A 15,364-nucleotide genomic window follows, 5' to 3' on the forward strand; every position below is an offset into this window, starting at 1 on the left:
CTTTTCTCTTATTTCTCTCTCTGTTTTTTTTTTTTATTTTCTTCTATTAAAAATCAATAGAAAAGAAAAGAAATGTATCATGTCAGGGGGGTGGGTCCTAGTCTCAGTCTCTAATCACCTGGCTGTGTACAGGTGTTTTTGGGGGAGTTTTTAATCTGCAGAACTCAATTGCCAGAACTCAGAAATGTCATAGTCGAATGGGAGAAGATTCTGCTGATTGTTTGACTCACTTCCTTGATTGTGCGTTATTAGTAAGAAACTTCAACACCAATCTCTCGTCCAAATCATATAATATTTTATAGAATAGATAATACACAAATAAATGTATGGAGAGCTTGATAATGTTGTGGAGCTTATTTATTGATAAACTGAATTAAGATGTTGCGAGATATTCAATGGCTCACAGAGCATAAGCAAAGCGAAGAATCGATTTTTTTTTGTAGTGATGCAATGAGTGAAGCTTGAATAGAAATGGGACTTCCTTTGCAGATGTTTCATAGTCATGTGCATCTTAAGCTTTTTTGCATTCTCCATAGTATTTCAGTTTCAGCTTTCCTCCACTTTTGCTGATGAGAGAAAAAGAAGTAAATAAATATGAGAATTTGTAAGATGCAACTTTCATTATAACTCCTTAAAGAGAAATACTATATAGGTGGGAAAGCTTATGCCATAATTGCTATGTGTCTTGGGAACGGGAAAGGGCTGAGGAAGAATCCGGTCAGAGACCCTGGAAAATTACTTCCCGTCAGCCTAGCCAATATTGAGCAAGAGGGACCAAAGCACTTTTCAGGTCTACCACTTTGGGGGAAGATTCCCCTTCTTCAGCCTTCACTGTACATCTGTGTCAAACTTCTCTAGCAGTAAATGTTCAGACTTTTACCTAGTGCAATTTCAAGATCCACATTAAGGAAACACCAAGTGTAGGCCTTTGTTACCTTCAGAATAATGTTCTTATTGCCCCCTGATTCCCTGATGAGGATTTTTGTTATTTTTCTTCTGGGCCAACCCTACTACCTTTTGTGTTGTGTCTGGTGTTGTGGGATGGGATAGTGTTGGGATGCTCCTAAGGAATTGAGGGCAATTGGTAAGCCCCCAGCTGTCCCCAACCCACGGGCCAACATGCCGGTCGAACTCCAGTCCTTTGTGCAGCATGAATCTGCGACCCAGAGCTTCAGAAGTTCAGAAGCTGGACACACAACTCAGCAGAGTAAACACAAAACAGAAGTGGCAGGGAGAGGCTGTGTAAAGCATATTTACAAGCAGTTTATTTAGCATACATCAGGACAAAAGGAAAAACATGTCTTCTCCCCTTCATGTCCAAAAGCAAGCAGCTTAAGCAATAGCTACACACAAACGGAAGTTCCCAGCAAGTTGTGCTGGAGTGTAAACAGGCATGTGACACACAACAGTCATGCCTGTTCCTCTTAAGGTGGAATGGAATATTCTTACAGATAGAGCCCGTTTGGGGATATTTCCCCTCCCCATCCCCCTGGATCGCTCTTAGCAGCAGCAACAAGAGGGTGGTGCATGTGAATAGCCCTCCCAAGCCACTCCATCTTCAAATCAGGGCTACCTACAGATTAGCTCCGCTCACCATGTTCCTTTGGGCCTCATAAGCAACACAAAACTCAGGGCCATGGGCTAGAACCCCACATTGTGCAAAATGATTCCAGCACTGCCCCGGGGGGTGTCCCCCCCGCTTGACTTTCCCTTCTACATGGGTGCTGATTCTCAATTTCTTTTTATTTCGTTTATTTACATCTCACCATGCTGAGTGCAAATATAATCATTTACTTTTTAACTTCCAACAAAGATGTCTGAGAGGAAAAAAAAGATTCCTGCACTCCAGGAGGTTGGACTACATGACTCTCGGGGTCCCTTCCAACTGCATGATTCTAATATATACTCACAAATATGCATTGCAGAAGTCACACTGGTTGCCATAGGTCTCGCCATCGGAACCGCAGTGGGGACGTTTCTCAAAGATGCATGCTGGGTTTGGATGCCCTTTGCAATATTCCTGAAGACGAAGGACACAACACTTTTAATGGTCCTCCCCACTTAACCTTTGGACTGCAAGGCCTTTCTGATTATGACATGATTCATAATGAGGCAAAGATGAGGAATGCAAATGACAATTCAACAAGTGTTGTATTAAGGTGTGCATTCAAGCACAGGAAATGCTGATTTATTGTCCTGGCAAGCAGGGAATTGTGTGATAATGTTGTTCTCTATTCATCCTAAGTTCCGACTCACGGGGGTTGAAACCTGTCAAATTGTAGATCGTCGGTGCTAGGGATTTCATGCAAGACACCTTAAAGTTTAAAATATTGCAGGGTTAGAACAGGTACAAAGTTTTTCACACTGCCAAACAAAATTTGCAGACATGGTAGTCCCTTCACAGAAGATTAATCCTGCCAGATTGCGAGTGGGCAGCTCCAGGGGTTTCATGCTAGACACATTTAACTGTTGTTTTTGCAAATAAATACTTTAAAAAAACACACAGTGAGTGCCTGAATTCATGACAGTGGCTAAATAATATGTCTGCAAGGTTGGGTGGTCTGTCTAGTAATAACAGAATAACCCCAGTAGGCTACAACAGAACACAAGCTGAGACTTTCTTACAAATTGTGGGTAGCAACTGGAACTAATAATAATTCCATCGCCTTTTTTTAAAAAAGGAATGGGACTAGAGATGTGAAATCCTGAGGAAAAACCCAGCTCTTGTATGTTATATTTGTGTCGATGTGTTTTTGTTGTCTGTATTATAAATTCTGTTTTAAAAATTGACACACACACACACACACATAAACACACAGAGAATATTTTAAAATTCCACAAGAAATATAAATTCACTTATCTTAACTCCATGCTACTTCCATGTTCTATCATAAGAATAAATGATTTCCCACTTACCTCTTCAAATGATGCTTTAACAACAACATCTAGATGCAAAACACAGAAAATGTGAAAATGATTTAGCAAATCCGTGTGTTGAATAATAGTCCATTTGATAACATTTATTTCTAGTAACCGAAAAGTGGGATGCATTGTATCTTGTACATCCTATGTTATCCTAAAAAGTGCCTTGGCAATATGCAATTTCCTTTAAATGCCACTGAGCATGGATAGGAAGACAATCAAATCAATGGGAAATGGTTCAGTCCGTTAACTACACTAAATACAAATAACTGTATATACTGGTTTAATCCATAAACTAACTGGGACCCAGTTCTGCTGATTTCCCTTAAAAGCCCGGCTGTGGTGCTTTGCGTGTTTAGAATCATGGCTAGGTCCACTTTTTATGTCACAAGAGCCACGTGGAGACCATGAAGAAAGGAGGGAGCATGGTAGCTTCAGGGGGCATTAGTGTTTCGAGCCTCAGCTTTCAAAAAGGCGCCTATTGTGTGAATAGTGGTGGGCGCCTTGTGTAATGTAGAGCCCTGATGTAGAGTACCTTTATTTGATAGAGTAAATCTCACATAGCAAGACATTCATTCTTGCTCTTCCCCCCATGTATAATTTCACATAGGAGGAACTTTGAGAACAGACATGTTTCAGTGTTCAAAAGAATGAGAGAAAGGAAAGAAAGGTGTGTGTGTGTTGGGGAGATGTGTGTCCCTGTCCTTAGTGTCCCTATGATTGACCACAATGTTCCCTCCTTCCTTTAGCTTTCAGACAGCGAACACCATGGTTTGCAAGGAGATTTTAACTGGATTTGGCCACCACAGGTGGAGCCTTCCTACACTCATTTGAAGGCATGAATAGTCTATGGACTGTTTGGTCCCTACACCTCTCCAAGAAAGAGAAATTTTGCAATATGAAATATGACTTACCTGAGTACAAAAAGAAGACCATCAGAGTGAGGAGGAGAAAGCTGCCTGGCCTCATGATGATGCTGGTGGGTTTAGTTCTGTCTGCCTCTTAGTGTTTTTCCAAGCAGTAGATGCTTCTCAGATTTCACTGGCTGCAGTGAGGTCTGGACTCCTGCTATAAATATATAGACGTCATTGTGGCACCAATGATGAAATCTCCCAGTCTCAAGAAATATTTACATGTGGAAATAGGACATTACAGAGGGCAGCAATGTGATGTACAATGCATAACAGTTCCCTTCCTCTGCAGAAACAAGGGACATGCAAGAGTATGTGGTAACCAGTAGCTCAGGAAGTTGCATGCAAAGTAGCTTGTCTTGACCATAAGCCAAAGCAAGGCTGAAAAAAGACTCCAGTGATAAATTGCATGTCATATAGTATTTGTCAAAAAATAATTTATTACACGGACTCCTAGCCAACACTGATTTTAGATATATATTGCAGGGGTGGGGAGATATATATTGCAGGGGTGGAGAGTTTAGATGTGGCTATCATGAAAACCTATGGAACAAGTCTAACTCGTTCAACATGTAAGCTATAAAATAAAAGAGGTATTGTAAAGGTTGTCCAAGGAAGCAGGACAAACACGTTATATACGTCAAACACACCTATTATCTTTAATTATTGGAAAACCCCAGAAGTGGAAAACAAGCACAGAGAAAACAAGATTTGCTGATAGGAGAAAACAAGCCATGAATGTTTGGCGTGAGCATCTTGGATTTTCATTGTTTGAGGCAATTTTCTTCTGAATACAAATTACTGGAAAACAGAAGGTGGGTCCAGTGTTTTTGCCCTCAGGTCCTGCTTACAGGCATCCCATAGGTATCTAGTTGTCAGCTGTGAGAACAGGAGGCTGGGACAGAAGAGACATGGGCATGATCCAGGAGGGGTATTCTTGTGTTCTTCCGATGCTCAGATTATTATCTCAAGGTCATCTTCATCATTTTCCAATTCTCTTTGAAGCAGTATATTGTCATAGATTTAAGGGGGGGGGACACCCTTAAACCCTAGAAATGACTATATGCTAGGATTTTAATTAATTGGGATATGGATTAAAATACAAGTTGCTCTGCCAGACAGAGAATTCCTGGACTTTCATATCCAAACCAGCCTGGTTGGCTTAGTGAAGAGCAAACCTGTTAACATGACAAAGGGCCAACAAGGAGGAATCCACGATGGGGATGTTAACAAGGTGAAGGAGTGTATGTTTGAGGTGAAAGGAAAAGGAAGTCTGGAAGTAAAGGATGCTGGGGGGAATAAGAAGCAGGAAAAAGAACAGGGATCCATCTTGGGAAGACTGGCTGAAGGCTGCCTTCGCTGCTGTGGGGTACAAGTCCCTCTTGAAATGCCCATAATTGTAATATCTGGACTCCCTCCATGCAGATCGAAGGTGTACATAGCTTAAGAAAACATATTTCTTAAAGCCAAGACAGTATCCTCCGCATCCTCAATTCTCCAAAGAAACAGAGACCCTGTGTGGGCGCCTGGACCCCATGGCCTGTTGCCACCACTTGGCAGAGAAAGGGGCAGGCATTCAACTTTTGTAGCAATATTCATTCTATTGAGATCACAGTGGTTTGGAAAGATCTTGATACTTCTAAAAAGAAGGATGATGCAACCATTATTCAGCAAAACTTTAGAACTAAGGAGTCGCACCTACAATTGTGAGGCGTGAATTCTGTCTCATCTCCCTCCTAATCACTGCAGCATCTCTCTCCAACTTATCCCTTCGCTTATTAGCCACCCACGTATAGTCCACACCAACATCCCCTCTCCATTCATCAGACTAGCAGTTCTCTGCCCAATTTCCCTCATAAGTTTGGGTGTCTTTTACATGATACATCTTGGCCAATTGTGGAAACAAGAAGCTGACAGAAGAAAGTCTGGACCCTGGGTTCAGAGAATTTGGAGGTTTCCAAATCTTGGCAGAGCTATGTCCTACATTTTCCCTCAGAGGCTCTTCTCCTGATCCTAAGCATTAAGCCTAATGAAGTAAGGATTTGCTTTCAAGGAAGAGTGAATAGGATTGAAGCTTGACACTTTATCAGATGTTTGCACAACATGGGGGTACTTCCTGCCATTCCCTGCCATAAGCAGATACTCTGATGAGCAGTTGAGTTGCCTTCCAATGGAAAAGGCTGAAGGATGGACACTATTTTCTCTGCTCTGTTGAGATTTCCTTGTGGAACAATACCTGTGAAATTGAGGAGCTCTTCTGCCTTTCTCTCTCACAAAAACAAGATGGCTGCTGCCTCTAAGAGAAGTCCTAATGAACTTGGCAACTGGGCATATGCAGAACAGGATGATGGACCTGGTGGGCCATTGGTCTGATCCAGAAGCTGCTTCTTACATTCCCCTTGTGCAGCAGAACGCTCTCCCCTTCTCTCTCCTCCTCCTCCTCCTCCTCCTCTGCATAGCCTAACCTGCCCTAGGGATTTCCCAAATCCAGCAGAGCAACATAGGCGACACAGTATGACACCCAGGTGGGGAAAGCAAGGAGGAGAGAAATCCCATTGCATTAACATTAATTCTTCTGCTGGCACAATGTTGTAGCTGGGTACCCACTTGAATGGCATACATCAATTCATATGATGGCAACTGAATTTTCAATGTGTACTTTTCTCTTATTTCTCTGTCTGTTTTTTTATTTTCTACTATTAAAAATCAATAGGGGAAAAAAAGAGAAATGTATCATGGCAGGGGTATGGGTTTTTTTAATCTGCAGAAATCAATTGCCAGAAGTCAGAAATGTCATAGTTGAAAGGGAGAAGATTCTCCTGATTGTTTGACTCAGTTCCCATTGTGCGTTATTAGTAACAAACTCCAAGACCATTCTCTTGCCCAAATCATATAATATTTTTAAGAATAGATAATACACAAATAAATGTATGGAGAGTTTGATAATGTTGCTGAGCTTATTTATTGATAAACCGAATTAAAATGTTGCGAGATATTCACTGGCTCACAGAGGATAAGCAAAGAGAAGAATGGATTTTTTTGTGGTGATGCGATGAGTGAAGCTTAAAGAGAAATGGGACTTCTTTTGTAGATGTTTCATAGTCATGTGCATCTTAAGCTTTTTTGCATTCTCCATAGTATTTCAGTTTCAACTTTCTTCCACTTTCGCTGATGAGAAAAAAAGAAGTAAATAAATATGAGAATTCATAAGATGCAGCTTTCATTATAACTCCTTAAAGAGAAATACTATATAGGTGGGAAAGCTTATGCCATCATTGCTCTTTGTCTTGGGATGGGAAAGGGCTGAGGAGGAATCCTGTCTGAGACCCTGGAAAACAGCTTCCTGTCAGCCTAGCCAATATAGAGCAAGAGAGAACAATATTCTTTTCAGGTCTACCATTTGTAGAAGATCCCCCTTCTCCCGCCTTCATCGTACATCTGTGTCAAACTTCTCTAGGAGCAAATGTTCAGACTTTTCCTAGAGCAATTCCAAGATCCACATTAAGGAAACACCTAGTGTAGGCCTTTGTAATGTAGGCCTTCATAATAATGTTCTTACTATCCCCTAATTGTGGGACATGGGTGGCGCTGTGGGTTAAACCACAGAGCCTAGGACTTGCCGATCAGAAGGTCGGCGGTTCAAATCCCCGCGACGGGGTGAGCTCCCGTTGCTCGGTCCCAGCTCCTGCCAACCTAGCAGTTCAAAAGCACATCACAGTGCAAGTAGATAAGTAGGTACCGCTCCGGCGGGAAAGTAAACGGCGTTTCCGTGCACTGCTCTGGTTCACCAGAAGCGGCTTAGTCATGCTGGCCACATGACCCAGAAGCTGTACGCCGGCTCCCTCGGCCAATAAAGCAAAATGAACGCTGCAACCCCAGAGTCGGTCACAACTGGACCTAATGGTCAGGGGTCCCTTTACCTTTATCCCCTAATTCCCTGATGGCTTTTTTGGTTATTTTTCTTCTGGGCCAACCCTACTACCTTTTGTGTTGTGGCTGGCCTGGTGGGATGGCAATAGAGCCCTTCTGGACATATTTCCCCTGCCCCCCCATCACTCTTAGCGGGAGCAACAAGAGTGTCAGGAGGGTGGTGCATGTGAATAGCCCTCCCAACCCACTCCATTTTCAAATTTAGGGCTACCTACAGATTAGCTCTGCTCACCATGTTCCTTTGGGCCTCATAAGCAACACAAAACTCAGGAGAGGGGTGTCCCCCCACTTGACTTTCCCTTCTACATGGGTGCTGATTCTCTTTTTCTTTTCCGTTCTTTTATTTACATCTCACCATGCTTATTGCAAATATAATCATGTACTTTTTAACTTCCAACAAAGATGTCTGAGAGGAAAAAAAAGATTCCTGCACTCCAGGAGGTTGGAATACATGACTCTTGGGGTCCCTTTAGACTGCATGATTCTTTGATATACTCACATATATGCATTGCAGAAGTCACACTTGTTGCCATAGGTCTTGCCATCAGAACCGCAGTGGGCCTGGTACTCCATGGTGCATATTGGATTTGGATACCCTTTGCAATATTTCTGAAGACAAAGGACACAACAGTTTTAAAGGTCCTCCCCACTTAACCTTTGGACTGGAAGGCCTTTCTGATTATCACATGCCTAAGAAAGAGGCAAAGATGAGGAATGCAAATGACAATTCAACAAGTGTTATATTAAGGTGTGCATTAAAGCACAGGGAAATGCTGATTTATCGTCCTGGCAAGGAGTGAATTGTGTGATAAAGTTGTTCTCTATTCATCCCAAGTTCCCACTTGGGGCATGTGATTTGGTGACATGGTAAGGCCCCATTGCGGGGGCTTAAACCTGTCAAATTATAGATCATCAGTGCCTGGGATTTCATGCAAAACACCTTTAAAGTTTAAAATATTGCAGGGTTAGAACAGGCACAAAGTTTTTCACACTGCCAAACAAAATTTGCAGACATGGTAGTCCCTTCAGAGAAGATTAATCCTGCCAAATTGTGAGTGGGCAGCTCCAGGGGTTTCATGCTAGACACATTTAACTGTTGTTTTTGCAAATAAATACTTTTTAAAAACACACAGTGAGTGCCTGAATTCATAAGACAGTGGCTAAATAATATACCTGCAAGGTTGGGCGGTCTGTCTAGTAATAACAGAATAACCCCAGTAGGCTACAACAGAACACAAGCCGAGACTTTCTTACAAATTGTGGGTAGCAACTGGAACTAATAATAATACTACCAACTTTTTTTAAAAAAGGGATGGGACTAGATATGTGTAATCATGGGAAAAACCCAACTCTTGTATGTTATATTTGTGCCAATGTGTTTTTGTTGCCTGTATTTTAAATTCTGTTTTCAAAATTGACACACACAGAAACGTTCAGAGAGAGAGAGAGAGAGAGAGAGAGAGAGAGAGAGAATATTTTAAAATCCACAAGAAAAATAAATTCACTTATCTTAACTCCACGCTACTTCCATGTTCTATCATAAGAATAAATGATTTCCCACTTACCGCTTCCCATGTTGCTTTCACAACAACATCTAGATGCAAAACACAGAAAATGTGAAAATTATTTAGAAATTCCATATGTTGAATAATAGTCTATTTGATAACATTTACCCCTTCATGGATCACTGCCTTGCCGTGGCGAAGGGGCTTGAATAACTCAGAGAAGCTATGAGCTATGCCGTGCAGGGCCACCCAAGATGGACAGGTCATAGTGGAGAGTTTTGACCAAATGTGATCCACCTGGAGCAGGAACCGGCAAGCCACTCCAGTATCCCTGCCAAGAAAACTCCATGGACAAAGACAAAAGGCATATAAAAGTTATGACGCTGGAAGATGAGCCCCTCAGGTCGGAAGGCGTCCAACATGCTACTGAGGAAGAGCAGAGGACAAGGACAAGTAGATTCAGAGCTGATGAAGCAGCTGGGCCAAAGCCGAAAGGATGCTCAGTTGCGGATATGCCTGGAAGCGAAAGGAAAGTCCAATGCTGTAAAGAAAAATATTGCATAGGAACCTGGAATGTAAGAACCATGAACCTTGGTAAGTTGGATGTGGTCAAAAATCAGATGGCAAGAATAAATATTGACATCCTTGGCATCAGTGAACTAAAATGGACGGGAATGGGCGAATTCAGTTCGGATGACCATCATATCTACTACTGTGGGCAAGAATCCGTAAAAGAAATGGAGTGGCCCTCATAGTCAACAAAAGAGTGGCAAAAGCGGTATTGGGATGCAATCTCAAAAACGATAGAATGATCTCGATACGAATCCAAGGCAGACCTTTTAACATCACAATAATCCAAGTTTATGCACCAACCACTGGTGCTGAAGAAACTGAAATTGACCAATTCTATGAAGACTTACAACACCTTATAGAATTGACACCAAAGAAGGATATTCTTCTCATTATAGGGGATTGGAATGCTAAAGTAGGGAGTCAAGAGATAAAAGGAACAACTGGCAAGTTTGGCCTTGGAGTTCAAAACGAAGCAGGGCAAAGGCTAATAGAGTTCTGCCAAGAGAACAAGCTGGTCATCACAAACACTCTTTTCCAACAACACAAGAGACGACTCTACACATGGACATCACCAGATGGGCAGCATCGAAATCAGATTGATTATATTCTCTGCAGCCAAAGATGGAGAAGCTCTATACAGTCAGCAAAAACAAGACCTGGAGCTGACTGTGGCTCAGATCATCAGCTTCTTATAGCAAAATTCAAGCTTAAACTGAAGAAAGTAGGAAAAACCACTGGGCCAGTAAGATACAATCTAAGTCAAATCCCTTATAAATACACAGTGGAAGTGAGGAACAGGTTTAAGGATTTAGATTTGGTGGACAGAGTGCCGGAAGAACTATGGATGGAAACTCGCAACATTATACAGGAGGCAGCAACGAAAACCATCATATGAAATGGAAATGCAAGAAAGCAAAGTGGCTGTCCAACGAGGCCTTACAAATAGCGGTGGAGAGAAGGCAAGCAAAATGCAAGGGAGATAGTGAAAGATACAGGAAATTTAATGCAGAGTTCAATAAAATAGCAAGGAGAGACAAGAAGGCCTTCTTAAACGAGCAATGCAAAGAAATAGAGGAAAACAACAGAATGGGAAGAACCAGAGAGCTGTTCAAGAAAATTGGAGTGATGAAAGGAACATTTCGTACAAAGATTACCATAATAAAAGACAAAAGTGGAAAGGACCTAACAGAAGCAGAAGACATCAAGAAGAGGTGGCAAGAATACACAGAGGAATTATACCAGAAAGATAAGGATTGCTCGTACATCCCAGGTAGTGTGGTTGCTGACCTTGAGCCAGACATCCTGGAGAGTGAAGTCAAATGGGCCTTAGAAAGCGCTGCAAATAACAAGGCCAGTGGAAGTGATGGTATTCCAGCTGAACTATTTAAAATTTTAAAAGATGATGCTATTAAGGTGCTACACTCAATATGCCAGCAAGTTTGGAAAACTCAGCAGTGGCTACAAGAAGCTACACTTAGAACTGGATACGGAACAACTGATTGGTTCAAAATTGGGAAAGGAGTACGGCAAGGCTGTATATTGTCCCCCTGCTTATTTAACTTATATGCAGAATTCATCATGCGAAAGGCTGGGCTGGATGAATCCCAAGCTGGAATTAAGATCACCGGAAGAAATATCAACAACCTCAGATATGCAGATGACACAACCTTGATGGCAGAAAGTGAGGAGGAATTAAAGAACCTTTTAATGAGGGTGAAAGAGGAGGAGAGCGCAAAATATGGTCTGAAGCTCAACATCAAAAAAACGAAGATCATGGCCACTGGGCCCATCACCTCCTGGCAAATAGAAGGGGAAGAAATGGAGGCAGTGAGAGATTTTACTTTCTTGGGCTCCATGATCACTGCAGATGGTGACAGCAGTCACGAAATTAAAAGACGCCTGCTCCTTGGGAGAAAGGCAATGGTAAACCTAGACAGCATCTTAAAAAGCAGAGACATCACCTTGCCAACAAAGGTCCGTATAGTTAAAGCTATGGTTTTCCCAGTAGTGATGTATGGAAGTGAGAGCTGGACCATAAAGAAGGCTGATCGCTGAAGAATTGATGCTTTTGAATTATGGTGCTGGAGGAGACTCTTGAGAGTCCCATGGACTGCAAGAAGATCAAACGCATCCATTCTTAAGGAAATTAGCCCTGAGTGCTCACTGGAAGGACAGATCGCGAAGCTGAGGCTCCAATACTTTGGCCACCTCATGAGAAGAGAAGACACCCTGGAAAAGACCCTGATGTTGGGAAAGATTGAGGGCACAAGGAGAAGGGGACAACAGAGGACAAGATGGTTGGATAGTGTTCTCAAAGCTACCAGCATGAGTTTGACCAAACTGCGGGAGGCAGTGGAAGACAGAAGTGCCTGGCGTGCTCTGGTCCATGGGGTCACGAAGAGTCGGACACGACTAAACGACTAAACAACAACAATTTCTAGGAACTGAAAAGTGAGATGCACTGTATCTTTTATCCTAAAAATGCATCTATAATTTGCCTTGGCAATATACAATTTCCTTTAAATGTCACTGAGCATGGATAGGAAGACAATCAAATCAATGGGAAATGGTTCAGTCCGTTAACTACACTAAATACAAATAACTGTATATACTGGTTTAATCCATAAACTAACTGGGACCCAGTTCTGCTGATTTCCCTTAAAAGCCCGGCTGTGGTGCTTTGCGTGTTTAGAATCATGGCTAGGTCCACTTTTTATGTCAGAAGAGCCACGTGGAGACCATGAAGAACGGAGGGTACATGGTAGCTTCAGGGGGCATTAGTGTTTTGAGCCTCAGCTTTCAAAAAGGCTCCTATGGTGTGAATAGTGGTGGGCGCCTTGTGTAATGTAGAGCCCTGATGTAGAGTATCTTTATTTGATAGAGTAAATCTCACATAGCAAGACATTCATTCTGGTTCTTTCTAGCATGTATGATATCATATAGGAGGAAGCTTGAGAACAGACATGTTTCAGTGTTCAAAAGAATGTTGGAAGGTTCAAGTGTGTGTGTGTTTTGGGGGGATGTGTGTCCCTGCCTCCAGTGTCCCTATGCTTAACAACAATGTCCCCTCCTTCCGTAAACTTTCAGACAGCGAACACCATGGTTTGCAGGGAGATTTTAACTGGATTTAGTCAACACAGGTGGAGCCTTCCTACACTCATCTGAAGACATGAATAGTCTATGGACTGTTTGGTCCCTACACCTCTCCAAGAAAGAGAAATTTTGCAATATGAAATATTACTCACCTGAGTACAAAAAGAAGACCATCAGAGTGAGGAGGAGAAAGCTGCTTGGCTTCATGATTTTGCTGGTGGGTTTGGATCTATTGGCCTCCTAGTGCTTTTCCAAGCAGTAGATGCTTTTCAGATTCCACTGGTTACAATGAGGTATGGCATCTCTTCCATGTATTTATGGAAGTTATTGCAGCCTTGATGATGAAATCTCCCAATTTCTGAGAAATATTTACACATGCAAATGTGATTACAGAGGACTGCAATGTCTTGTACCAATTTTAATGGTTTCTCTTTCAATGCACATTCCACGTGTATGCAATAAACATTTGGCAACCGGTTCCTTAAGAAATACGGCTTCTGGTGTGATGATGACATTGCAGTTGCAGGTCACAAGAAATGAGGTACAAACAAAACAGTTTTAGAAATGTTGGGATTCTTTTGATCATAGGCAATTGTTTTAGTACAAAGAAAAACAAAGGAGCCTTACTCGTTCAGCATGTAAGCCATAAAATAAAAGAGGTATTGTCCCAGAAAGTAATACAAACACATTATATACGTCAAACACTTATTATTTTTAATTGATTAAAACCACAGAAGTGGAAAACAAGCACAGAGAAAACAAGATTTGCTTGATAGGAGAAAACAAGCCATGAATGTATGGCGTGAACATCTTGGATTTCCATTGTTTGAGGCCATTTTCTTCTGAATACAAGTTACTGGGAAAACAGCAGGTGGGTCCAGTGCTTTTGCCCTCAGGTCCTGCTTGCAGGCATTCCATAGGTATCTGGTTGTCAGCTGTGAAAACAGAATGCTGGAACGGAAGAGACATGGGCATGATCCCATATCTTGGCCAAATCTGGAAACAAGAAGCTGGCAAGAGAAAGTCTGGACCTTGGGTCTGGAGAGTTTGGAGGGTTCCAAATCTTGGCAGAGCCATTCCCCACTTTGTCGTTCAAAGGAGCTTCCTCTGTTCCTATGTATTTTTACTCAGCATTAAGCCTTATGAAGTAAGGATTCTCTTTCAAGGAAGAGTGAATAGGATTGAAGCCTGACACTTTATCAGATGTTTGCACAACATGGGGGTACTTCCTGCCTTTCCCTGCCATAAGCGGATATTCTGATGAGCAGTTGAGTTGCCTTCCAGTGGAAAAGGCTGAAGGATGGACACTATTTTCTCTGCTCTGTTGAGATTTCCTTGTGGAACAATACTTGTGAAATTGAGGAGCTCTTCTACCTTTCTCTCTCACAAAAACAAGATGGCTGCTGCCTCTAAGAGAAGTCCTAATGAACTTGGTAACTGGGCATATGCAGAACAGGATGATGGACCTGGTGGCCCATTGGTCTGATCCAGAAGCTGCTTCTTACATTCCCCTTGTGCAGCAGAACGCTCTCCCCTTCTCTCTCCTCCTCCTCCTCCTCCTCTGCATAGCCTAACCTGCCCTAGGGATTTCCCAAATCCAGCAGAGCAACATAGGCTGGTTCTCCTTTTATTTCCATTCTTTTATTTACATCTCACCATGCTTAGTGCAAATATAATCATGTACTTTTTAACTTCCAACAAAGATGTCTGGGGGGGGGGGGAGATTCCTGCACTCCAGGAGGTTGGACTACATGACTCTTGGGGTTCCTTCCAACCTCATGATTCTTTGATATACTCACATATATGAATTGCAGAAGCTACACTTGCTGACATAGATCTTGCCATCAGAACCGCAGTGGGGACGGTATTCCAAGGTGCATATTTGGTTTGGATAACCTATGCAATATCTCTGAAGACGAAGGACACAACACTTTTAATGGTCCTGCGAACTTAACTTTTGGACTGCAAGGGCTTTCTGAATATGACATGATTAAGAATGAGGCAAAGATGAGGAATGCAAATGACAGTACGCCAAGTGTTATATCAAGGTTATATTATACATTCAAGCACAGAAATGCTGATTTATCATTCTGGCAAGCAGTGAATTGTGTGATAAAGTTGTTCTGTAGTCATCCTAAGTTCCCACTTGGGGCATGTGATTTGGTGACATGGTAAGGCCCCATTGCGGGGGCTGAAACCTGCCAAATTATAGATCGTCAGTGCCAGGGATTTCATGCAATATACCTTAAAGTTTAAAATATTGCAGGGTTAGAACAGGTAAGAAGTTTTTCACGCATTGAAACAAAAATTGCAAACATGGTAGTTCCTACAGAGAAAATTAATCCTGCCAAATTGCGAGTGGGCAGCTCCAGGGGTTTCATGCTTGACACATTTAACAGTGGTTTTTGCAAAAAAAATACTTCTTTAAGA

At 42.1% G+C, this 15,364-nt stretch overlaps 2 protein-coding genes across 3 annotated transcripts in view; both read right to left on the reverse strand.

Moving 5' to 3' along the window:
* Window positions 1-373: 373 nt before the first annotated feature.
* Window positions 374-15,364, reverse strand: part of LOC308467654 (ovomucoid-like) — a 72,270-nt gene continuing 57,279 nt past the window's right edge. Inside the window, exons 1-4 of one of the 2 annotated variants that reach the window (XM_080989379.1) lie at window positions 3,837-3,962; window positions 2,917-2,945; window positions 1,911-2,020; window positions 374-566 (exon numbers count right to left, since the gene is read on the reverse strand). In XM_080989379.1, the coding sequence (XP_080845505.1) occupies window positions 512-566; window positions 1,911-2,020; window positions 2,917-2,945; window positions 3,837-3,891 (249 nt within the window). In that variant the 5' untranslated portion in view covers window positions 3,892-3,962 and the 3' untranslated portion in view covers window positions 374-511. Of the gene's footprint in view, window positions 567-1,910; window positions 2,021-2,916; window positions 2,946-3,836; window positions 3,963-15,364 lie in introns of those variants that run through there. The other variant, XM_080989380.1, reaches the window with a different exon arrangement.
* LOC308467632 (ovomucoid-like) lies at window positions 6,787-13,212 on the reverse strand. The gene is made up of 4 exons (XM_080989368.1): window positions 13,087-13,212; window positions 9,329-9,357; window positions 8,263-8,372; window positions 6,787-7,001 (listed from the first exon to the last, which is right to left on the reverse strand). Exons 1-4 carry the CDS (start codon window positions 13,139-13,141, stop codon window positions 6,947-6,949), a joined length of 249 nt encoding a protein of 82 aa, XP_080845494.1. The 5' UTR covers window positions 13,142-13,212; the 3' UTR covers window positions 6,787-6,946.

This window comes from Podarcis pityusensis (genome assembly GCF_964106645.2).
Source record: "Podarcis pityusensis genome assembly, chromosome: 2".
In the NCBI taxonomy this organism is placed as follows: domain Eukaryota; kingdom Metazoa; phylum Chordata; class Lepidosauria; order Squamata; family Lacertidae; genus Podarcis; species Podarcis pityusensis.

Excerpts from the sequence above, each read along its gene's own strand:
- LOC308467632 (XM_080989368.1), bottom strand. The coding sequence starts at position 13,141 with ATGAAGCCAAGCAGCTTTCTCCTCCTCACTCTGATGGTCTTCTTTTTG. Across the intron at positions 9,358-13,086 it reads GGTCTTCTTTTTGTACTCAG|ATGTTGTTGTGAAAGCAACA; the intron begins GTGAGTAATATT and ends TTTTGCATCTAG. Across the intron at positions 7,002-8,262 it reads GACTTCTGCAATGCATATAT|CGAAAGTGGAAGAAAGTTGA; the intron begins GTGAGTATATCA and ends TTTTCTCATCAG.